We start from the raw sequence: 24,699 nt of genomic DNA, 5'->3' as shown, positions 1-24,699 counted from the left end.
TGACTTGTAGGTAGAAGGGATCACTGCTGAAATAGCTCTGGTATCCTCTATCTACACACATTACAACCTTGCCTATGTTAGAATTGGCCCAAATTCAGCCACCGATGACCTGTGTCTGCTGCTTTTAAGTGCAAAGCAGGAAAGCCATGTCTGTAACATATCAGGTTCCTAGGATAAGAGAAGCTGTGATCAGCGTGGTTTGACTTTTATCTGCAGTTCACACTTGCATCAGCACTGTTAAATACTTCTGGGGACTGACAGCTGAATCCCAAGCACAAGCAAACCTTTAGTCCCTGCCCCTTGTGGTACCAAGAAGAATCTTGTCCGAATGGTACAATGAACTAACACAGTGATGCTCTGAGAACTAAGAATTGCAGTCGCTTTCAAGTTCTACAATCTAGTTTTTAATACTTTACAATATTTTCCCTATAATTTGCGCTCGCTCAAAGCACAGAAGGGAAAAGAGGGGCTGCTCATGCTATTATCCATGAAAAGAGGCTGGTTGGTTTTGAAGCATAAAACTGGCTCTAGGCTGAGCACCCGTCTGCCTTTTCTCGCTCGAGAGCTGCCTACCATCCAAGTCACTTGTTGCATCGTCTACAGTGGTTTTCCCTCCACACGCTGGAAAGCAATGCACCTGCAAGACTACAAAATGAGCGTGCTGGTTGCCTTGGCTTATAGCAGACAGCACAGTGAATGTGAATCACTCCCCCCCCCCCCAAGACACACGAGATCGTAAGATGTCCTCTCTCACTCGGGCTGCAAAGCTCTGCAATACGCATTTACCTTGAAGTGACGCGAGCGCCGGTTCCAATATTCGCTCCCCCCCCCCCCGCCCCCCTTGCAGAGAGGAAACTCGGTCTCACCGTCCTGACAAGCACGCTCGTCCTTTCCCTGCAGGAACGACTGGAGGGAAAAAAGGAGACGCGCTAAGGACGAAGCTAACCGACCGCAGATAACCCCCCCGGCTCTCCCCGCCTCACGCAGCCGGCGCCCAGCCCTGCCGGCGGGCTAGGCGAGGCCGGGCTCCCCCCCTCTCCGCCGCCGCCGCCTTATTCAGCGCAGCTTCCCCGCCTGAGGTACCGAGGCTGCCCCCACGTCAGGGATAACGGGCCGCCGTGAGGGGCAGGGCGGCGGCCCTCCTGGCCCCCGCCCGCCCCAGCAGCCGTTAGCGCAGGGGACGGGCAGCCGCCGCCGCGCCGCGCCCCGTTCCGTTCCTTACCGTACCGTACCGTACGACTCCGCCAGGGGAGGGGCGCGGAGGGCGGCGCGTCCCGTCCCGTCCCGTCCCCCCGCCGCCTCCTCCTCCTCCACCTGCTGCCGCTGCGCCAGTAGCCGGCTGGGGGGAGCCGCCCGCCTCATCCCCGCGGGGCCCCTTTGTGCTGCTGCTCCAGAGCTGCCCTCAGCCAGGCGGCGGCTGCGTCACGGCTCAGCGCTGCGGCCGCCCAGAGCCACCCCGCGAAGGGAGAGCCGTCGCCTCGCCCCCCGCTCCGCCATTGCTGCGCGGGCCGCGGCGGAACGACGCCTCGCCGCCCCCCGAGGAAGGGCCGGGAGCCGCGGCGGTGAGTGGTGGGGCCGCTGCCTCACACCTCGTCGTCCCTTGCGGAAGGGCCGGGAGCCGCGGCGGTGAGTGGCGGCGGCGCCGCCAGCTCGGCGGCCGGGGGGGCCCGTTGCCCCTGCCCCTGTGAGGGGAGGCTGGGGAGCGCCATGGCGGGGCGCGGCGGGAGGAGGGCGCGGCGTGCCCTCCGGACACGGCCCCGGTGTGGGGGGCAGACAGCGAGGGGAGCCGGGGCTGGGCGGGTGGGGAGATGCGGCGGTGGGGCCGGGGCGGGGGCCAGCACCGGAGCCTTCCCGATCCCGCGGGCTGGGGGGCGATGCCGCACCGGGGCCGTACGGGCAGTCATCGCTCGGATCAGGCTAACGTGTCGAGGATTTTGGGGTGCTTTTGGTTTTGGTTTTTTTTTATTCTATTTTATTTTATTTTTAACTTTGACAATAAAAGCGCTGGCCATCGTTCTTGCTTCCCAGAACGTCAAAATGTAACTGACTCACAGCGACCAACGCGTAATTTCTTTTTTTTTTTCCCTTTTTTGCTGTAAGATAGCTCGGGTTCCCCGGGGGCTGGGGAAAGGTCTGCTGCATCCCGAGTTTCTGACATTTTGCATTTCTGTGCGTGTGTGCCAGCAGAAAATCCCTCTATCCTGGAAGAATGGTGAAACTGGGGAATAATTTCAGCGAGAAGAGCACAAAGCAGCCCCTTTTGGAGGATGGATTTGACACCATCCCCTTGATCACACCCCTGGATGTCAATCAGCTCCAGTTCCCACCTCCTGATAAGGTACAGTAGGCTTTAGTTTCCACCCTGGAGAAGCACACCCAAATCTCAGGCAAACAACAAAAGAATAGGTTATGTGTAACGAGCATCTTAGAAATGTGAAGAAATACGGAGTGTTTTAAGGCATGCTAGTTCCTGCTGGGGAAAAACCTAACAGTTAAGCTAATAAAAATCCAGTAGTCATGATTTGCATTAAAAAGCAGCGGGAAATGTTAGCAATAAGCATATATAGATTTCAGTGCTGCTGTATGAAATATATGAACATACAAATGCAAGCTTCTCTATGCTGTATCGTCATAGCTCTTCCTATTCTGTATCTTTCTTTTTTTGCATCTGGAAGGTACTGTGTATTCTTTGTGAACGACATGAATTTTCTCTGTCCGGGAAAAGCCCTCCTAATGGGGGAATAAAGCACTGCTTTATGTCACTGCAAGATGTACATGGGCAGACTGGCCACAGAGAGAAAGAACTTCCATGTTCCTTCTGTGCTTCAGTAGGAAATTAACGCTAGCCCCAGACAAGCGGAAATAACGAGATGAGAACAGGCTGCTGAGTTTTCTCCTTGGCAACTTATTTGTTTCAAAACCCTCCAAATAGGTGATTCAGGTGCTCCGTAGCTGGAAGGGAGCAGTCCACTGTGCTGCTCACAAGTTGGAAGGGAAGTGTGCATCCTGCATTCCTCATATGGCTTGATTGCTAAGGATTTAATTTTAAGGGTTTAGGAAGGTGATGTGATAGCCTGTAAATATATTTATTCTCCTCACAATAAAGAATTCAGTAAGTGTTACTACAGGTAAGGCATACAGTAGTAGGATACTTTTTCAGATATTTCAGTATCCTGTGTTTCAGTATCCTATTTTACTAAAAACTTACTTGCACATTTCTCACATATGCATCTGGCAAAAAAGCTTTGCGGTCTTTGAAAAATACAAAATTTAACTGGGAAGTGGTCAGTAATATCTTCATGCTGATTTTTATTTTTGGCATTGTGTCATCCATGAGCTCAATTCTACTTCTAGATAAACTGATAGCTATATGTTCTTCACAGCTCAGAAAAATTCATGTAATCTTATCTTGGGGTAAAGAATTTTAGCTTGTGAAATTTGCCTCGGTAGAGTGTTGTTTGTAGGCAATACAGATACATTTGGAACCTCCATTTTAATTGCTATCAACATCATTCTGTGTTGTGTTTGGTGACCAGTTGGCAGGCATAAATGCAATAAGCCATAACAGCTGTTAGAGAGCCTGAGGGTCCACTTTCTGCCCTCGGTTACATGCGTATAAATCTTGTAACTGAGAACAAAATTGCACCCTAAAGCTTTAAAACAAGTTAAGTTTTACTGTGTCTGGTACGCCTGCCAACTGGTGACTGGATGTAACCGATTACCAAGGACCAACGTACAAAGGAATTTGTTATGTTGCTGCACTGCTAAGCAGAAGTCTGAACTAGGGACCTGTATGGCGATAGGTTTAACCGGAGCGGAGCCTCTGTAGTGAACCCTGGAGGTTCTGTGCCAGCCTGATTGCTCCTACTAGAATGGGGCGGAACTCCTCCCACCTTCACAGCATTTGCCTTGAACGAAAGCAAATGTACAGCTAGTCTAGAAGCTTAAATAAAGGAATATTTGATTGGCTCTTCTACTCTTTCCACTGTCTATTTGTATATTTCCTTTCCTTTCCTTTTGTAAACATAGAGGGGAAAAATAAACACATGTATTTATTGGTCCTACTGGTTTCCTTCCGTAACTGATTAGTCATGGCAGCGTGTCTTTACTGGTTGCTACAGACTCCAGGGCAGTAGTAGAACAACTGATGTGAAAAAAAGAAACAGCATTAAGTCAAGATTGACACACTGATCAAATTCTGAAGTACGAAGACATTCATGTATGATGAATAGGAGTACATACTTCATATATCTATGCTTATTATTCACTTACAAGGCTCCAGTATGGAGGTGAAGCATAACTTCCTGAACAGTAGTGACTACAGTGCTAAGAATTTGATGATTTTGACAGCTTCTAAATTAAAGGGATGAACTGATTTAAATTCATGTTTAGGTATGTTAAACAAAAGAAGACATTACATAACCAAGCAGATAGAACTGTATGTTCAGTGTCAGCTGAATGTGGTTTGAGTTGCCTGAGATTGTGCAACATAAAGGGGGAGGAAGGGAACTAAAATGTTAAAAACGATTCCGGAAATCTTCAGACAGCTTACTTCCATGATGCTGTTGAGCAATCGTAAAGTTATATAGTTATAATTGTTATCTTATTAATTATAGCTGAAATAGGTTTAGAAGCTACCTATGTCCTGCACATATGTGTATAATGCTGTAAAAGTGTCTAATAAGCTTTGTGGTACTAAGTCTAGGTACAGTTACACATTCTAGATACCATTTCAGGGAAGTGAGGAAAGGGGAACCCAAAGCTTTAATTTCAGTACCTGGCTACCTGCGAGTGTCACAATCTTAATCTCAGAATAATGTAGTTGCTATTGATACCATGGGCTGCTCTAAAGATAGAATTTGGTTCTAAAAATCTAAAAGGGTCTAGATATTTATTCTGTGGAACAACAGAGAAAATTGAGCAAATCTTACTAGCACCATCAGTACAATAAACTGCACCCTACCTTGAGAGTGATACTTTGAAAAAGATCCTGAAAAATTGTAGAAGACAAAAATGAGGCAAATAGGTTAGGTATGTGAAAATTTTGTACAATTAGAATGCCTAGGAGAGCACTAGAGATATGACTGACATAATGAATATTTTAGGAATACAGGTAAGGTGCTAAATTGTGTAGCTTGGGGCAGTAGCTCATAGCAGAGAATAAACTGAAGTTAAAGAGCCTTGGGTGTTTCAAGAAATCTCATTAACACAAGGGTTTGTGTGCATCTTGCTGCTTGCAGCTGATAATTCAAAAGTTAGATGTTGAAAATAAGAGTGCCAAGAGCTATAGTCTAGCAGATAGTGAATAGCAACAGATGGGTCATTTCACTTCTTTTAAACTCAAAATCCTGCCGTCAAAGAACATGGCTACTGGTGGCATCATCATCTGCTAGATTTCTATGGGCACTCTTCAACAATAGTCTCGTTCTATTGGTCTCTAGTTTGAAATCCCATTAATGGGATCTCCTGAAGCAAATGGAGGGGGCTATTTTCAAACTATACAAAGTGGGAAGCTTCATGATTTGGATTTGAACTAGAGATGCTTGCCTAGTATAGCAGCACAGTACCACCACAGCTGAAAAAGCTGGAACGGTTGTGAAATTGCTGCATAACAAGTTTTCCTGTAGGTCCATCAAAACCACTTTGAGAGATAATTTTGTTGATGATTGCTAAGACAGGAAAAATAACTAACAGCTTACAGCTTCCAAAGAAGAATTACGCAAAGTGGGGGTAAAAAAACCTTTGCGCTAGATGCGCTTGTGAGCAGGTAAAAGAAGAGTTAATGGATAAATAAGATTCCTGTGGCTAGTTTCAGCTGATAGCTTTTTGATTTTTTTTTTTTTTTAAAGGTTGTGGTCAAAACGAAAACAGAATATGAACCTGATCGCAAGAAGGGAAAGTTCCGTACTCCTAAAATAGCTGAATTCACAATCAGCATCACTGAAGGGGTTTCAGAAAGATTTAAGGTAAGCAGTGCTATCTGAAGATGTTAATGACTCAGTTGTGCTCGCAGAAGTGCTTAAAATCAATTGCTGATCGTAGTCAAAACTGGCTATAACTAACAGAGTGGCTGTTGTGGGTAAAGATGGACATGAGAAAAATAAATTTAATGTTATAATAGTTTGGTATTTAGCAATTAGAAGCAAAATAAAATCTTGCAGCATTATTGCTTGTAATCCCTCACTGGCAGATGAATTCAGAAGGCCCTTCTGTCAGCATGTGGGTTTCAGAATGTGGCTGGCCAGGTTATGTGTGGGCTGCACACAGGTAGTTCTCATGGTATGGATAAAGCTCCTGTTAGTGTTGAAGGCCAAGAACCACATTTGTTTTCTTTGTTTATTTGTTTTATTTTTGGCTTATTATTTTTCACTGTGGCCAAACCATTCTCTTAAAAGCACTGTCATAGTCCATTACATTTTTTTTTTTATAGTTAAATGTATGACTTGGCAGCTCAGGGATGTATACCAGCTTTGCTATCAGTTTTCCTGGTCCAATTGTATTTTACAGCTTGGTGACGACTGTTACTGGCAGATGGCAGTTCAGCAAGAATCTGACTCAGATTTGCTCTTTAGTATCCACACCCCTATTACTCCCTTTAGTAGTCCCAGAGGAAAGCTGAGAGCTTAACTGGTGCAATGATTGAATTGCCTTTCCCCCCTCTCACTGGAGGATAGGTTTTCTTGCTCTGTGTAAGTAAAGCAAAGCAGGAAAGTTGGCACTTCAGCTCATGCTTTCCTACCTGTTCTCTTAGTAAAGGAAGACTACAGCTTTTCAGTGCTGTTAATGTGGCATCTTACTCAAGGATGCCAAAGGATTTTTAAACCGTAGGCTACCACACTGTTCAGTGCACAAGTGCAAATATATTTGGAAAGCCTAATGTTTAGTATGAGGGAAAAATACAGAGTTTCAGTAAACATGTGGGTTCTCTTTATATTGCACAGTTCTAACCTCTGTTTGCATGGTAGGAGTTTTAGGGCACACCCAAAGATTCTAGTTCTGTAATTTGAAGAATAAAGCACAGGAGCTGTGCCTGACCAGTGATTCCAAAAGCTGCCCAGGCCCAAGCCTACCTCAGAAGTGTATATACAGTTGTCTGTGGAATCGGAGTGTGCTAAACAAACAAAGTGAAGGCTCAAGGAGGGGATAGATGCTTTGGGCTACACTTGCAAAAGAACTTTGCAGAGTGTTGCCAGGACAAATGTTTTAAGTGCAGGGCACTTGGTGGAGTTTTCAGCCATACAGTGAAGCATGTAAATTCCCAGTAAGCTGTGTGGGGAACCACCCCAGATAGCTAATAAGAGATCTTACAGGGTGTGGCAGGGATTTACTAAGGAGGTAAGAAATCTAGTTCCAGTTTTTCTATTCCCTGATTTGGAGCAAGGACATCCCATCCCTCAGGGAAAATGCTACATTCTGACTGACCTTCTCTCTTTCTCCTCCTGGCACCATAGTACCAGTCCTTGAGAGTAATCCCCTTCCTCTCAGGTGAGGGTTGTGCACACTATGTTGTTGAGTAGGATGCAGATGGACAGCTCAGAACAAGGAGGACTTATGCCTGGCTGTCTTTTGTTCATGTCCTGGTCACACTAAAGTGATCTGAAAATGCTTACTATGTTGTAGAAGAGAAAGGGAAGAAAGTGTTTAGTTTGAGTACCCTGCTAGGACTTTGGTTCCAAGCAACTGAGCACATCCTATGCCTGAGGAATTTGCACTTATGCACTAGCTGTAGGGACTAAGGGATTTCATCGCTTGGACATTACATTGTAGGTAAGGAAGGGTTTTTAATATCTTAGTCACATCTAAATGTTTGCGCATCTCTCTGTAGATCTGGGTTCTTTCTGTCTCTGTTGGGAGAGCTGAGCAAATGAGACCTCACTGAACAACAAATAAATAGCTCGTCGTGCTGTTCGGTAGTCTTTTCAGATTTGCATAGCTGAACAGTTAGAAGCCTGAGCATTTTTGCGTTGCATTTTTATATATCTTTGGATGGCATACTTAAATAAAATGTGTTTTAGATATTACTATATGATGATCACTCTGGGATTAATATCTTACTACAGGGTTGCTAGGTTTTGCTGCTAGATAACTACTGCATCAGAGAGAGGTTTCAATAAGATTTGCTATCTCTTGGGAATTGCAGGGTGATTCACACTGTGGCTGTAAGTCTAGGCTTCTAAAGAAGAGTGTGGGGGTTGATAAATTGGGAAAATTGTGGTTCAGTTAATTGAAAACAATAGTTTCATGCAGAACATGCAGGTCTTAATGTCCCTTAATCTCTATATAACAGTTTTAGAATTGAATTATGCTGCTTGCAACATTTTAAAGAGACCTGACTGGTTCTCCAGCCAGGATGATTGTCATATTCACCACTCCCAGTAGTAAATATTACATGAATAATTGATGAAATTTCATAAATATGCAGATGAAAAGTACCAATTGTCTGAGGTTTTCTCCTGGGTCCTTATTAATTGTGAACCATCATGTTAACTGCTGCTGTTGATTCTGAGAGCGCAAAAGGATATTTGTTTGAAAATTAAATATTTGCTATAATTATGAAATGCATTATTTAACTGGTAGGATATTGACTTTGGCTTGTGTTCATGAAAAAAGTTTCAGATGCCATTTTAATGACCTTAATATTGTACATCACTGATGCATGAGCTTGCCACAAGACACAGCCCAAATGTTGTGCTAAAAATAAAAAAAGTCAGTCATATTTACAAATAATTCACATGTGTATTCTAAGATGTACTTCTTAAATAAGGACAAAGCAGATTGCATTTTTGGGATTCAGCAGTGCAGATCATCTAAAGCTGTTCTTCTTGAGAAGTTATACATTATAACAAATGAAGCAACTCCAGCATGTGCATATGTCATGTAGATAATTTGGTGGTTTAGCAGCTGGATGAATAAGAAATTATAAAACGTATTTTCTGCATTCAGTCCACATTACCACAGTTATTACAACAAAGCTGAGAATGTTTACAAAGAAAACTGCAAGTATAATTTTCCTTTATGAAGCCACATTCTGAATTCAAATCAGAATCTATCAGAAGAATGTGAAGACTTCCTGATTCTGAGAACCCTGTTGTCTTAATTTAGTTTTATGGCACTAACCACACCAAGGAGGATGTGATTTTTCACTGAAGATTATTTTTCATTGAGAAACAGAAGTCTTGCTTTGTTCTTTGAACAGTGTAGGCTAATGTGTGGAGTTGGTCCTTCACATCTGGAAAGCAGCTTTGAAACGAGGCAGATTTTTGTCTCCTGTAAATTGTCCGCTGTACAGAATAACACAGCAAGGCTGGAAATGTCATTTCAAAGGAGTCTTATGAATCAGGACATAGGAGGAAGCTATTGCAGGGGAAGAGTGTTGGTATCAGTTACCCAAGGCCAACCTTTGCCTCCCCCATTGACAGAGCAGCATTTTTACAAACTCCAGTTGGATTTTGTAGTGGGATGTCTGTTCTGGCACCCATTGAATTGGGCTACAATTGACAGTTGTGCACAAACATACCAATTTAAAAAAAAAAGTCTGTTGTATCAAAGCATGAGTTTTTTTCTGTCTTTGGGGAAACCTGAATAAAGAACATTCAGAAGTATTTTGAAAGCAAACACTTATGTTTCCCAATAAATTTCAAGCCCTTAAATAAACCCAAGCTGTGGTATGCCTTAAACCATTTGGCTGTATTCAAAGGCAATTCAATTCTTCAGACTTTATCCTTGACATCTCTACATACATCTAACTGCAGAGCCAAAGCCTCAAGCTTATTTCTGTGGTAAGACCATATGGTGCAAGCCATGTACTATCAAGTAGCAAGCAGTTGCTGAAATGTCTGCATGAGGTTATGGAAGAGGAATTGAGACTGCCTTTCAAAATCAGTTCTCACAGTTTTGCCTGGTCATTTTAAGACTAAAAAAATGTATGGAACATATTTAAATATTCCATTTTTGATCTGTCTTAAGGGGGCATCCTTTAAAACGTGTTTCTGCCTCAGGACTTTTTTACCTGTTGTTCTTAGTAATGCCGGTGATGATTATTGATGCAAAAATAGTCACAGACAAGGAAAATTGTTTCTCTGTTGATTTCTGTGTGATTACTCTGTGTGTTGAGTAGCTCTTTGCTCCCACTTAAAAAGTCTGTTAGGTGCATGAGATGTCAGCTGATTCCTGTACAGGATATAACTTCCTTAGGTATATTCTGTGTCTGTCACTTAGTGCTGGAAGAGTGACAGGTACTTACTGCCATGAGTAGTTCTGTTTTCTTCAGTAGAACTACTCACAGGATTAAAGTTGCTCACAAGTATAAGTGTTTGTCAGGCTTTGACTTCTTCCTTTATTACTTCAGGCAAGAAAAATAAAGGAGATTCTTCTTTCAGTGTAACTGCTATTTTAAAACAATTGATGTAAGTAAAGGTACTGCATGGCAACTGTCGTTTTTCCATTTTTTTAAATGTTTGATAATTCCCTGGTAGGTCATTGACAATCCTCCTGCTAAATTTTTGGTTAAAGGGAATTTTTTTACAGTCAGAGCTGGAAGATTTAAGTAAAGTGGATGCCTAACAGCAGCTCTAAGTCAGGTGTCCTCTGCCATTGTATCCATTAGAAATCCTTTTCTTGGAGCAAAACCAGAGACACTGGTGACACAGAAGGTGTTTTGGGTCTGTCCAGATGTAACACTTACATAGCCTTTCCTCTCCTGTAGTAACCTTTTCCAGCCTTTCTCCTGGCCTCAGTAATACCTTCTGGGTTTGTATGGGAAGGTAACAAGGTTCTTATCTCAGGGCCACAGGGTTTCTTGAACTGCTTCCTCAGATCTGTGTAGTTAAGAAACTAATACATGGTGCCGTGTGATGGAAGATGATGAGAAAGCTGTCATGAACAGCTGCGTTAAGCCACGGTGCTAGACTCTCAAGGCCACTGCCTTGTTAACCTGTTTTTGTCTAACAATATCTCCCTCGGGTTTCATTAATCGACTCCCTTGCAGGCTGGTTCTGTTGTCTTGTACTGTCACTGTTAATAAGCACTGAGTCTGTAGCTTCTTTTCAGTTACTGTCCTTCATGAATCTATCTGCCTTTCTTGCTGCTACTCCCAATCATCTCCAGGTAAGCATCCAAGCCAGTTCTCTGTTCCTCTTTGTCAACTCTGTTTGAGAAGGACAGTCTTTTGATCTCTCCTCCTTTTCCTGTACAGTCTACCCCAAGACTATCATCCACTTTGAGCACAAAGGTTTGATGGGAATGTTCTGGTGAAGAAGTTGAGTTTAATAGATAGATACCAGTCATATAGCTAAACATGACATGTGATGTTAGAAATACTCTTCTGAAATGAGGCACCTGCTTGTCTTTTGAGTCACCGGTCATCTTGTTTATGTATGTATATTTCCATAGCAACTATGGGAAATTGTACCAAGTTGTTTTGTATAATTTGAATTGCTCTGTAAATGAATATGAGTCAAATGCTGCATGTATAGATGTGAATGTTCCTTTTTTTCTTTCACATTGCCATTTACTTCAAATGGAACATTTCTTATTCCTTAAGTGTGTTGTTTCAGACGCATCTTTCATGTAAACTTCTAGGGACAGGCCCAGGTAATAGCAAAGAATAATATAATTTTGGAAAAGCAGGAATTACGGGAAGTGGAGAGCTGATTCCAGTGTTTTCTAACGTGCTGGTAGAGGGCATTGTGCAGCTGGAGATGCAGGATTTTAGTGGAGAGAGGTGAAATGGAGGTCACGGCCATTTGCAGGGAAGTCAATGTGATGTTACACGAATTTTAGTCTGTGGGATGTGGGATGCAGCCAGACAAAATCTATTGTAATTACAGTCTGCCTGCCTAAAATTCTGTTGTATTTTAAATTGGATAGCAATAATCTTAATTTCCTCTCCTAAATGGTTGTACAGAGTTCCTGTATTTCATCCCAGAGGGCTTTGTATTTCACTGATGAGCAAAGCATAAATTGGTTGTAAATCACCTCAGATGAAAGGTGCTCTATAAACGTATGTCTTCACTCTTTTTGTTTGGTGCTAGCACCAAGTCTGTGCCTAGCACTTTACAGACAAATCAGAAATGAAAGTTGTGTTCCCCAGAGGCTGCAATTGGAAATAGATAATGCATAGATGTAGAGCAGAGATGAGATGTGACCAAGTGTCAGCGATTGCAGCAGTGAAAATTACTGCGTGTCTTGTTAGTTCCACTTTAGTTCCACTTCTCATAATAATAGGAATGCTCCTAGGTGGGTTTGTATGCTGAAAGGTGCGTGACGGAAGGAAAAGCAGGAAGGAAGGTGGTGCAAACCAGCACAGTAAGAGTGGGTTAATGAAAGAATTTCAGGCAAGAGGAGGCATGACAAGAAAGGTAGAGGTGAAGGCAGAGGGAAATCAGATGGCACCCAGGCTTTAGTGGGATGGTAGGATACAGGCAAAATACAGATACAGAAGGAGATAGAGCTAAGAGGAGCAAAAGGAGCAGACTTGTGCATGCCTTGAAACATGGCTTGTAATTTGTTCAGAAAGGGACAGGAGCCAGGAAGGGGTGGGAAGAGAAGCAGGCACAGTTGATGCAGTTGATGAATTTTGCTGTAATATTCTGGCTTGATTAAAAAGGGAGCACAATAAATGTTAGTGAAGTGACAAAGGAGGGGACTGCAGTAGCCAGGCAGAGAAAATACAGCTTGCAGTGTTTTGCAGCTGTAGCAAAGTAGGATGGACTGATTGGGAAGATCTAGCAGATCTTGATGATAAGGCATTATCATGAGCTGTTTACATGTTAGTGTAGTTGTCAGATCTGGTGAGTTTCATTTGTTCACCTAAATGTGCTTACAGTCTGAAGACAGGTTTTTTTGCTGTGGGTACACTTAGTTCATTCATTAGTCATCTCTCATTTCGATTACTGTAATGGCTTCTGGCTAGACGTTGTCCTTCTTCTGCTCTTCACTTACAATCTATTAAAAAATCTACCGCATACATAATATCTTGTCATCTTTTCTCTTCACATAGTTTTGCTGCCAGATCCCCTTAAAACCAACTTTAAAGGACACTCTCAAGATGAAAACAAAACCACATTTTTGAGTTTCTAGTTAAAAGAAACGGTTGTTTGTGCTATCTTGTAGTTATGTCATAAAAAGTACTTTAAAAGCCCATCACTCCTGTGGTGTGACAGGCACCTTGGAGTTCTGCAGGATGTACATGGCAGTGAATGATCATAGTAATTCAAAAGACTCCTGCTCCCACTGTGTGGGGTCCTGCACTCAGCCAGCTGGCTACCGCAAGGAGAAGAGATTCAAGGTTTCCTTCTAGAAGACAGGGAGTGGTGCTTGCTCAGGCATTGCATCCTCTCCTGCCTTGAACAGAGGAAGAGGGCAAGTTGCTGCTAGTGCCCTGGTAGGAAGAAGAGAATAACTTTCCTTTAGTTTATAGTGAGTGTGCAAAGTTTCTGTGGAAGAAAGCAGTAAAACAACAGCTTTAGTAGCGCTTGTGGTCTAAAGAGTAGCTTGTTGCCTTCCTTCTTTCCGTGCTTTTATTTCTGAAGGGCATCTGGGAGGAGAGGGCTCAGAAGGTGAGGCAGAGAGGTAGTGTTGCTCTGTGTTACTGGGAGGGGAGAGAGGCGGACTGCCTCAGGTTCAGAAGTAAACCTGGGGATCTGACAATTGTGGACCATCGGTGGTGGGTTGTTATGAGATAAGGAAAATGGCTGTTAGAAGGAAGAGAAGGATTTCCAGCTTATAAGGGAGAAGTGGATTGGATTAACAGGTGATTGGGATCACTGATCCCACTGATGGTTTTCTTTCTATCTGTGTCATGTGCATGTGTGACTGTCCTTCACTTACATAGAAATTACTTGTATCCTGAAGGATGGTAAGAGAAGGGAGCGTCCTTTCTAATAGGAAGGAGACAAGAGCTTACTTGATTAGGGATTTGCAAATGGAGTGTGATTGCAAGTTATTGGAGATAATGAGAGTAAAAATTTACATGTTAATACCAAAATTAATAACATTAGGAAATACAGTAAGTGAGAGAGAAAGATTCCATGAGAATTGTGAACCAGGAGCCCTGAGAGCTCTTCCCGGTGGCTTACTGTGTGGCAATGGAAGAACCATGCTGGACGTGACTTGTACGAGCAGTGAGAACTCGCAGCTCCACGTAGGTCAGTGAAACAGGTAAATGCTCCATGTCTCAGCAAATCAGCCCTGAGGCTGTGGCTCTGCAACTTGCCAGGCTCCAGCAATCCACACAACACTGGGCTTGTGACCTCTTTCAAAAAACATAATTACTTTCCAAAACAGCTTCAGACCCTTGGAGAGAGTGATTCTGCAGTGATTGTGGAAATAGAAATATTTTTCTATTGTCTAGTATTTGGTCTCAACTACAAAATAGCTTGTTAGTGTTACAGTATGTTCCTGAGGCCTCATCTGTATGTCAAAATGGTTATGACTGGGAAATAATGTTATAATTCTACTATTTCTTGCTAGTAGGATGGCCAGGGATTATGGTTAAAATGCTTTGAAATTTGAGAATATTTTTCAAAGCATTTTAAACTGTTTACTCCTGTCTGCGGAGGAGACAAATGTGAGCTGAATCAATCTGTACCATAGCAATTGTTCTGCTTGGTGTCCGTGTCCCATGTCACAGGTCTGTGCTCCTAGAGGGAGCAGCCTTTCTTGAAGGCTGTGTGGAATATATCTTGTAGAGCACAGGAAGCCTCAGCAATAATCCTGTCTGGATTTTATCTTTTCTTTCCCTGCTTTCTAGCCTCTTTTCCATTTCTTCTCTAAGGGAAAGAGCAGTCACTGTCAGAGCAACAGGAACAGTGTAACATACACTTTGAGTCAGTGGGAAGTGAATGACCCAAAACGTGCAACTGGGACCGGCCCATGTGTATTGTAGAGCTGCTGGGCTGGGTGAGGAGTGCTCCTTCCTTTGTGGTTCCTCATCTTCCCATGATGCCCAGCAGCAGCTGGAGCTCAGCAGGGAAAGAAGGCCTTGGTCCCATGGCCCCACAGGCAGACAGGGCCGTGGACCTGCTTTGGGGCCCAGGCATGGTTAGGGCCCCTTGGCCTGGTGGGGCAGATGGACCCTGGACATCTGCATATGGGTACAGTGTGACGTGGGCAGTGTGTGGGACTTAGAGATACCCACGAGGCGGTAGGGAGGTGGGACAAGGAGCCCCAAGTGGGAACTGCAGACTTAGGGGAGAAAGGTCAGTTTTTCTAGAGCCTGGAGTGCAAGGATAATTTAGGGGGAAGAACAGAGAATAAGGCTCATGACAGTTGTGGGGAGGGGAAAACATTGGAAGAGGGGATTCAAGGTTTGGGCCAAGCCAGAGGGTGAAGGGCCTTGTACATGTGTGTGGGTGGGATAGCTGAGGAAACACAGGAAGGGGCCCCAAACAACTGTAGAAGAAAAAAGGGAGAGGCCTGATTAAAAACATATGAGAAGGGCTGAGCTAGGGCATGGATTGGCCAGGAATGGGGGGGGGGGGGTTATGTTGCTCGTTATTAAACTGGGCCACAGAGAATGACCAGAAAGGAAAATGTGCTTTATCTCTTGGATTCATGCAGGATATACTGAGACATGGGACATGTGAGCAGAAAATACGAGGTTGGCAAGACAGAGTGATGTATCCATGTTAACCTTCGTGTATGCAAACGAATAATAAACTTGGGGAAAGACTAATTGGATTTGAAAATCGATGTTAGTGTGAGGTTTTCAGAGGGTGATTAAGAATATGATTTTTTTTTTTTAATCCAGTGACTGTTCTGAGAAACTGGAGATATTGCTATTAACCAGAAAGGTCCTTTGCTCCATGTCTCATTTCGATTGGCATTGTTACATTAATATCTACATTTCTTCCGCTAAATTACTTTCTGATCTGTAGTTCTCCCTGCCTCTCTTCCAGCCTTCCTTTTTTTGGTCTATTTGCTGTCTGTCAGAAATCCTTATAAAATCCTTGGCTTCAGCAGCACACAATACTGCCCAACCTTGTTTCAGCCAGGGAGTTTAGCACTTGCTCTTGTCTGCCCATGGTGAAGTTTGCTTCCCCAGCATGAGAAGTCCCTTAAAGTTCATCTCAGTCCTTCAGTATACTAGTCCCACTGCCACACCCAGTTTGCAGTGTTGCAAATCCTATTAGTTCTGGGGTTTATTATAAAGGGACTGCGTGGTGGGTTTTTTTTTACCAAGAGGCAAAGCTACAATTGTTTTTGTTGCTTTCTCAAGTATCAGATTATTCTTGTCTTCATAATTGACCCTGGTGTGCCTAAGTTCTCTTTTTAGGAGGTGTAGATAGCTGGCTTGTCTTCGTTTAAAATTTAGATCATATTATACTTTGTTTTAATTAATCACATAGTCTTGTTTGTTTCTGTTTATTACTGTTTCTTATGCTGTAGCACATGCTGGCTTCTTTCTAACTTGCCAAAAAACAAAGCTTAACCACTGTTACTCTGTAATCTCCTTGAGCTACTCCTTTGTCTATCAGTAGAAGCTTTAGAATAATAAAAACACACATCTGGGACACTCTCCCAGGTAATGAATGCTATTTGCTCACCTCACACCTTCCGCACAAACGAGTCTGAATTAGGGAGCTTTGCTAGGCTTGCGCTTTCTCTTGTCAATGGGTGAGGTCATTCTAGAGATAGTTCTGTCTCCTGTCTCACCTAAAAGGCTGCCAGTCTCCCGCTGCTTGGAGTTTATTCCCGAGAAAGGTTAGCTTGATACTGACGCTGATTTCAGATTCAACTTAAGGTGTGTCTTGGATTTTCCTCCAGCCCAAATTCAGGACCAGGGAGGTACTTAAGGACATGGTGAAAAGTCAGTGCCATGTAATGCAGTCCATAATGGCTTCTCTGTGAGCACTGTGGAAGGAGGTGCAACAGAACTCCTCAAGGCTAGCCCCGTGTTGAACATGGTGTATTCCCTTATGGATCTGGCAGTGAACTACTCCTGTACAGTCTCTGTGTGATGAAGTAGTACTGTTTCAACCTATAAATTAAGGAGTGTTGAGCAACCAAGCATGCAGACTACTGCTGTAACTCTCCATATATTCATAGCAGGTGCAACAAACTCTCATCCTAACAAGAGAGGGCAGACATTGCTTTCTCCTTGCCCTCTTAGTCACCTTTCTATTACCTGGATGACACCTGTGCTACTTACTGTCACCTGACTCCATTCTTGGGCAGGCACAGGGAAAACAAACATGCTTAAGAGCTGACATAAACTATCCTTACACTTACATCATCCAAATACTGAGAAAGCAGCAGACCCAGGCTACCTCGATGTGTCGTTCTGGCCTCATGTGCGCACTGGACAGAAACGCAACCAAAAAAGCCGTGCAGTACAGAGACAATGGGCCACTGCCCAGATCATCTGCTTTCTTCTCCGAGAATGGGGAGGTAGAAGCACTTACATGCTGCTCTCCTGTTCTCCCTCAATAATTAAGAAGCTGGTTTTATCCTTTGCTTGATTTTACTATAAACTGCATTCATAGCTCACTTCTGCTGCTTACAGTAACAAACAGCAATATAATAAGCAGTGCATTACTAACATAAGCATGTTTTATTTTTCTTTACAGGTAACTGTGCTGGTCCTTTTTGCCCTTGCGTTCTTAACATGTGTTGTATTTCTGGTAGTCTACAAGGTTTACAAGTATGATCATACCTGTCCAGAAGGATTTGTTTTCAAGGTAAATTGCGTACATATTCTAGAAAAACAGGAGAGTATGTCATATTCACTGTGTTGTTTTCTGCATAACCTTGATTAAGTCATGCTGTACTGCATAGAAATTTGTGTTTGTTTTCATAGGTTAGCGTGCTTCCTGCTATGCTTCTTTCTGCTTAATTTATAATTGAGGTTGTACTATTGCACAATTTTCATAACATTGTTATTTTGCTAATGCTTTAAACATTGAAAATACAGCAAAAGTCACAACACCAGTGTCCTTCAAACGTACTTGATCTGCAGTTGTCTGGACAAAGCCCTCATTTATTGGGTCATACGGTTTAATGTTGCATGTTCCTCCAAATGTGTTTCAGGAAAGAAGAGAATGATAAAACCTGGAGGAAAAAAAATTACTCTGGAATATGTGTCAAAGAAACAGCAGAGTGATGTTCTCATTAAGAGTAGCAGAGTTACCTTAGGGTTATTTTTGTAGAAAGAACTTCTTGTTCTAGAACAGTGTGACCTCTGAGCCCTACTGCCACAGGCCAAAAGTGATGCCAAAAAAGGGAAAACAGATTTGTTGGAAAAAATAGTGGTGCTAACCGAAAGGGAGGCTGGGGCTCACTTCATTCATGTGAGATGATTGTGCTGGCTTCTCAGCTATGAGCTGGGCTGAAAGTCGGAAAGGTAGCATTGATTTCTCAGCTGTAAATTTAGCAGCATTGAACTTGGCTGTAATTAGATAAGAAAAGTAGCAGTGATGATGGCATTCTTCCCTCTAATTTTTTAAGACTATTTAGTCATGTAACGAGTCAAATGGGTACCTAGTATGATCTTCAAAAGGATTTAAGAAGGAATGGCTGCCTCAGCCCTCCCTGACGATCCTGTTCAGGACTTCTGATTCTGCCACTTCAGGCACATAAATATCTTACAAGAACCTAGTCCAAAGCTATAATCAGTGATGCCCTGCTGGATTAGCTTGGCTCCTAGTATTCCGTTTTAGGTTACTGCTTTCCCTTGGTTCAAGGGCAAAAGATACTGTGGTTAGAATATTTGGCTGTAACTCAGGAGATCCAGCTTTTGGTTCTGCTGTTGGTTTTTTGTGTTGTCTCAGACAAGCACTGAAACCTTGCTGTGCTCATGGGACGATAGCCTTTTTTTTTCTAAGCTTTCTCTTGGCTTTGAGCAATTTGGAATATCGACTGTATGTTCCTATGAGCCTATCTTGATGTGATCCTGACTTGACAGGAATGGCCAGTTACGTGCTCCTGTTGTAAGTCTAGTAACAGTCTGCTGCTTCTGCTTTCTTTAATACCATGTTGTCCCTTCCTTGGAGTTGCAGTCTTCTGGCTTCTTCTGTCTTTTCTTCCTAGTGTTGCAAACATTTAAGGGGAGAACAGTTTCTTGGCTATATTTCAGTTGCACTCTGAGCAGAGTCCATTTGGGTTTCTCTCCTTAGGGCCCTGTGTTTGAAACAGAGGTTGGGCAGCTCATGCTGCCCAATAGCTCATGCTTTGTTTTTAAGGTGCAGCGCGCACACACACAGGGCTGTGTTACTATTATTCTCCCAGCGCTGGGTTTTGTGGAGGCTGTTTCCTAGCTGCTTGATGGAATAATGCCAGGAGACACAGCATCTTTGGTCATGTAACTCTTAAGAGTTTTACAGGATAAACACGTTAGCAAATGACACAATGCCTGAAACTACCAGTGTTGACATGAATTTGTATCTGTTGCCTTTGCATCTTTTTTTGGGAGAGTCCATAATATGTCATGGCATAGCTTGGCACAGATGTCCTAAGAGAGATGAAAAAGTCTGTCACCTTGTGACCAGTGTCTCTGTGGACTGGCGTTGTGCTTCAGGTGGACTCAACAATGTTCTCTGTCCTGGATGTCCTCAGGCTTTGGATGCTGATGTGATTTCCTGGTTAAGGGTAAAAGTGTCTCCTGCCTCAGGAAGCCTGGTACCATGGGAACCTCTGCATGAAGGCTGAGCTACCGCAGCTGTGAGTCAGGCTCACTCTTCTCTGCTTTGATGCGCTCATACGTGGAGCAGTTCCAAAGGTTTCAGGGTTTTCAGCCTTTCTGCTGTCCTACGCATCCAGAGCTTGAAGGTGTGCTTAAAAAGGTGCTTATTTTCCTTTGTATAGCAATCTTAAACTGCTTGAGCCTCAGTGTTGTGCTTGCTGAAGCTTTGTGACACAGCCCTAATACTGCTGTTCTGCAGATCACTCCTCTGAAGCACTAAAGTGGCTGTTGGTGAGACTCACCGGAGTTTTCCTCAAAGACCTCAGTGCACTTACATCCTGGAGGAATTTCTCCAGGGCTTCAGTATGCTCCATACTGCATCTGTTGCCCTTTAGCTTTCGTTGCCGAGGCACCTGCATTCTGTCAGACTCATGGACAGTACAATGAAGTAATTTCAATGCATTAAAGACACCACCATCATCTATTAAGTTTGGAATTACTGACCCAGCAAAGTTAATGTGACAGAAGATACTATTGATAAGCGAATACCACTGGGGTCTTTATGTCAGAGGAATAAAAGGAGTCATCTTAATACAGCCAGATACAGACTGGCAGCCAGGATTTTCTCTGGCATCAAAGGCCTTAACCCATAACTAATTTCTGAAATAGAAGGATTGTGAAAGAAACAAGAGACTGGCAACTCACTCTGGAGCATCCCAGTTTCTTCTCATGGCCTTCCTTATCACTTCTCTCACCTGGGAACCATGGAAACAAATAAAAAGGATAGAGAGAAATGTTCTGCATAAGCTGAAGGTCTCAGGCAAGCGGCAGGATGAGAATCGCCACCAGTTTCCATCGCTCAGTCACTCCCAAGTGCTGCACGGCTTGCCTTGATTAGGAGCTAAGGAAAGGGGGCTGTCCTTGGGCACTACACAAGGAGCAATAAGTAAAAGGAGAGGTTTTTCCCATCTTTTCTAGAAGCATGAAATCCTGGGAGCAAAAATGCAGTCAAGATGGAAACTCTGCTCTGTGTTTCTTTAGGCTCTTCTGTCAGATGTTGCGCATGCTTGTGACTACAAAAAATAACGTTACTGAGTCATTTTGCCTGTTACAAAGCAAATTGCTTCTAAAAGCAACAAAAGATTCTGTGGTGTTTTTTTAGACTGGCAGTAATCTTGGCTTGTCTTCAGCACTGATTATATTTGCTTGAATTTCCTTGGCAGATTTCATTAGATCAATGGATTGCGTTCCTTCCCCCATTTTAAATATTTAGAATTGTGACTACATCCCATGACTGGATGAAATAATCACTACAAAGATGTCTGTGTACACGTACTTCTTAGTCATTTTTTCACATGGGAAGTAATGTCAGTTATCCCAGATAAAACATGGGTAATATTTCCAGAAGATGGCACGGTTGGTGTATCAAATAGCTCTAGTCCAGAGTTGTCCTGGATTATTTTTTTTTTTTAATCTAGGTCCCAGTCTTGCAGCTGGCATATACAATGATTATGACCATGGGGAAACCTCTGTTGACTGAAACAGTGCTGAACAGGCAAAAGTGTCTGCTTAGCCGGGGTTCAATCCCGTCTGCTTTCTAGTGCTACTTCAAACAAAACTGTTTAGGAAGATTTGCCCTGGCTGCTACAAAAAGATAACAAATAAGCTGAACTCGGGTGGATGTAGTAACTTTGAGCGCTCTTGTGAGTCTGACACACATGGGGGCTTCTGTCACACAAGCAGGTTAGAACTGATGAGTTGTTAACTCCGTGGGAGGGCTGCTAGTCTTGTGGCAGCGAGTCTTCTTTCAGCAGTCAAATCTGCCCCAAGATTGCATTCATCGGGGGTAGGCAGGTTCATCAGACTACCTGTAGGCCTGCTGTTCTGGCAAGTCTTGCTTTTTTCTTTCATACCTTTTGATGCTTTTTTTCACTCTAACATTTTTAGGATGCAAAATTTATATTAAGCCAAGACTGCTGGATCTTTTGCCCAATCATTTTGTGCTTTATGTTTTAAACCATTTGAAACTGTTGTTACTGGTGCTTATTTATGCCACTTTTTTTTTTTTTTTTTTGACGAGTCAACCCAAAAGTAAATGTGGACACATTTGAGATGTCGTGATTTTTAGGACCAGATGCTATTTTTGCATGTGTTTTTGTGCTCAGGAATTTCCAGTACTCAGTTCCGTTTGCCAAGTTCTGTGAGAACAGTAGCAGTTCAAAGTTGCTGTGCTGTAGTGTTATAAATTTTAGTGCTAGAAGCAGGAAGGCTGAACAGCCTATTTCTTTTTACAGTCAGAGTAGAAATGATTAAACTTATTTTTCCTCAAGCTGCAGCTACTCATAGCTTATATTTTAGAGGGTCCATTCAGTTGCCCAGATGACTGCCCCAACACTCTGAGGTATCAGGCAAGACTGCTGGACTGGCAGATATGGCAGAGGACCCACAGAGAGACCTGTGACTTTCTGGAGCAAAACCTGGAGGGGTCATAGGATATGACTAAGTCATTTTTTTCCTTCTATGCAACTAGCTGCTTTGTAGGCTTTTACTGCATCCTCACTGGAACGGTTGCTAGATGATACCTGCTGACTAACGCACTGCACGTGCACATTCACTTTGTTTTTTAAGATGACAGCAAAGTTTGGATCCTACTTAGTATGTAACTCTCTAAATCTGGTATTTCACTTTCAAAAGCTCTAAGCATCTAGCAGTTTCTATGTAGTGCTCTTAACCTTCTGGGAAATTAAATAATGTAGTCCCACAGCTAAAGATAGCTTTTTAAAAGCCTGCTGTTGGCCACATCTTTCTGACAATCAAGAGTGAGGTATTTTGTATGTGTGCACACTTGCACTAAGCTTGGCCACCCACAATATTTTCCCTTTATGTCTTATTTATTGGGCTATAAAACTGTGCATACCTTGGCACCAGTATAGCTGTATTAATTTCTGTCCCTCAGACTGAAAACACTGTGTTAAAGTGCCTGAAGCTAATCTAACGGTAGGACGCAGATGTGTAATTGTAGACCAAACAGTTGGAACTAGGTGAGGAGGAAAAAACAGCAAAATACGTCTGGAAGTAGAGATGAGTACTTTTGAAAATAATTTTAGGGAAGCATGTTTCTTGTATGCTAATTATTCTGGCATATAAACCCAGATTGGTCTTCCTGGCAAATGCACAAGTAGTTTAAGGATTGGAGGGAAGAACATTTTGAACACAGTAGGACAATGCTGTAGTTAATTGCTGTATGTTGCATCTTGACTCCCAGAAAGTGAATGTTGGCTTAGACTAAAAGGAAAAGAAAAACCTAACCTACTTTTGCTGTGTATGGGACCGTATCTAATCTAAGTGATGGATTTTCTTTTCAGAATAATCAATGCATTCCAGCTGGGTTGGAAAACTACTACTCTGAACAAGACTCCAGTGCTCGGGGGAAATTTTACACGGTCATAAACCACTACAATCTGGCCAAACAAACGATCACGCGCTCAGTGTCCCCGTGGATGACAGTACTGTCAGAAGAGAAACTATCTGAACAGGAGACTGAAGCTGCTGAGAAATCAGCTTAGTATGATAAGCTAATTATTAACACTATGTCCTTTGAAGGTAACTAAGGGACTTTAAGAAACTTTTCATTAAATATAATTATGGATAATTTAGAGGTTACTCATGTTTATGGTGCAATTGCTTCTGTTTGCTGATACTGCTTTGCAAAAAAACCAAAAAAAAAAAACCAAACCCAAAAACATGCTGCAGAACATTCATGGGCATAAAACAAGGTGCATATCAGCATTGCTTTAGAGCTCTGACACCATTTTCAATATTAAAAAAAAAATCCAATGTGAGATATGTTCTTGCAGTTTATTGGATACTGACAGATTTCTTTGCTGGATTTTCAGGGCTTGGACCTTAGATAAATCGTGTTCTGTTGTCTGAACTGATACTTTATTTATTAATTTTTTTATTCTTTGTCATTTTGCAAACTGAAACACCTCAGCCATAACTAGAGTGATCTCTTGTTTAGCTGAAAGCTATATTTAGTATTTAGTTTTGGCTCAAGCAAGAATGATAGTCAGCATTGATATCAAGGGCATAATGTAATGACTTGTATGGAGAAAGAAACTGTCAGGTAGCATTTTTCTTACATTTTCTTTACTGTTGTTTATTTGTAAGTGATAATGAAGTTCTCTGCAACAAGGCATGCTCAATGTTTTATTATCGCTGTCAACAGGATTTAACTGCATTTCCACTGTGGCTTTAGCATCTTGGTAAGGATAACACTGAAACACAAACTAGCTAGACATTATGGAAAAACACAGACAGTTTTAGTGATGGGTGTTGAGGATAGTGTAAAAAATACACAGGTCAGGATGTTCTAATGAGAAACGACATCTTTTGATCATACTTAAGAGGCAGAAAGCCTATTCACAGTAGACGTAGTCCACTATGTAATTTGTTGGATACAACAGAAGGGAGTAAGATGTCTAAATTTTCTCTTTGATTACATTAACATTTTCCCTTTTTATTAATCAGGAAGAGCTTTCAGTTTATATATAGTTTGCAGTTTTATACTTTTTAAAACAGAGCATCACAAGTGAAATAATTGCATATTAGATACATGACTGGCTGTTTTAAAGTGACATGTGAAACTGAGTGAAGAGTAGAACTGTTTATGTATGGCTTGGGAGGGGAAGAGATGTAGAAGAACATAGTATTGTGGATGCACGTTAAAGTTCCATTGTAATTACAAACTTACCTATTCTTTGTGTGAAACCATGTTTTCATTTTTATTATAAATCTTAAATATATATTACAAAAAAGACATCTTATTAATTTAACAGTTAGACAAAAGTGTGTGAAGCATCTGGGCAAGCAAGTCACCTTTTTTGTTCATGTAACTTGAATGGGACAAGGTGTAGTGGACATGTCAAAAGTTCCTTTTTTTTTTGGTAGAGACAATACAAAAATGAAGGGAAAACATCAGTATGGGCTGTTTCTCAAGATCTGTAGTAGAACAAACATGGTCAACTCTACCTTTTTTTTTTTCTCCAGCAGAATTGCTTTATCAGCAATATAGTAAA

The 24,699-nt window shown here is 42.4% G+C and overlaps 1 protein-coding gene across 4 annotated transcripts; it reads left to right on the top strand.

Moving 5' to 3' along the window:
* Window positions 1-873: 873 nt before the first annotated feature.
* NSG1 (neuronal vesicle trafficking associated 1) lies at window positions 874-23,458 on the top strand. 4 transcript variants are annotated; one of them, XM_072862881.1, is made up of 5 exons: window positions 874-1,562; window positions 2,185-2,338; window positions 5,850-5,966; window positions 17,571-17,681; window positions 22,987-23,458. In XM_072862881.1, the coding sequence occupies exons 2-5, from the start codon at window positions 2,210-2,212 to the stop codon at window positions 23,185-23,187; spliced, it is 558 nt and encodes a 185-aa protein (XP_072718982.1). In that variant the 5' UTR covers window positions 874-1,562; window positions 2,185-2,209; the 3' UTR covers window positions 23,188-23,458. The 4 variants fall into 4 exon arrangements, with proteins under 4 accessions (XP_072718982.1, XP_072718981.1, XP_072718979.1 ...); XM_072862880.1 differs by having other exon boundaries at window positions 877-1,562; window positions 2,188-2,338; XM_072862878.1 differs by having other exon boundaries at window positions 877-1,626; window positions 2,188-2,338.
* The last annotated feature ends 1,241 nt before the right edge of the window (window positions 23,459-24,699 follow it).

This window comes from Ciconia boyciana, chromosome 5 (genome assembly GCF_034638445.1).
Source record: "Ciconia boyciana chromosome 5, ASM3463844v1, whole genome shotgun sequence".
NCBI classification, from domain to species: Eukaryota; Metazoa; Chordata; class Aves; order Ciconiiformes; family Ciconiidae; genus Ciconia; species Ciconia boyciana.
The sequence above is the reverse complement of the archived record's forward strand: the minus strand, read 5'-3'. Positions and strand labels throughout refer to the sequence as shown.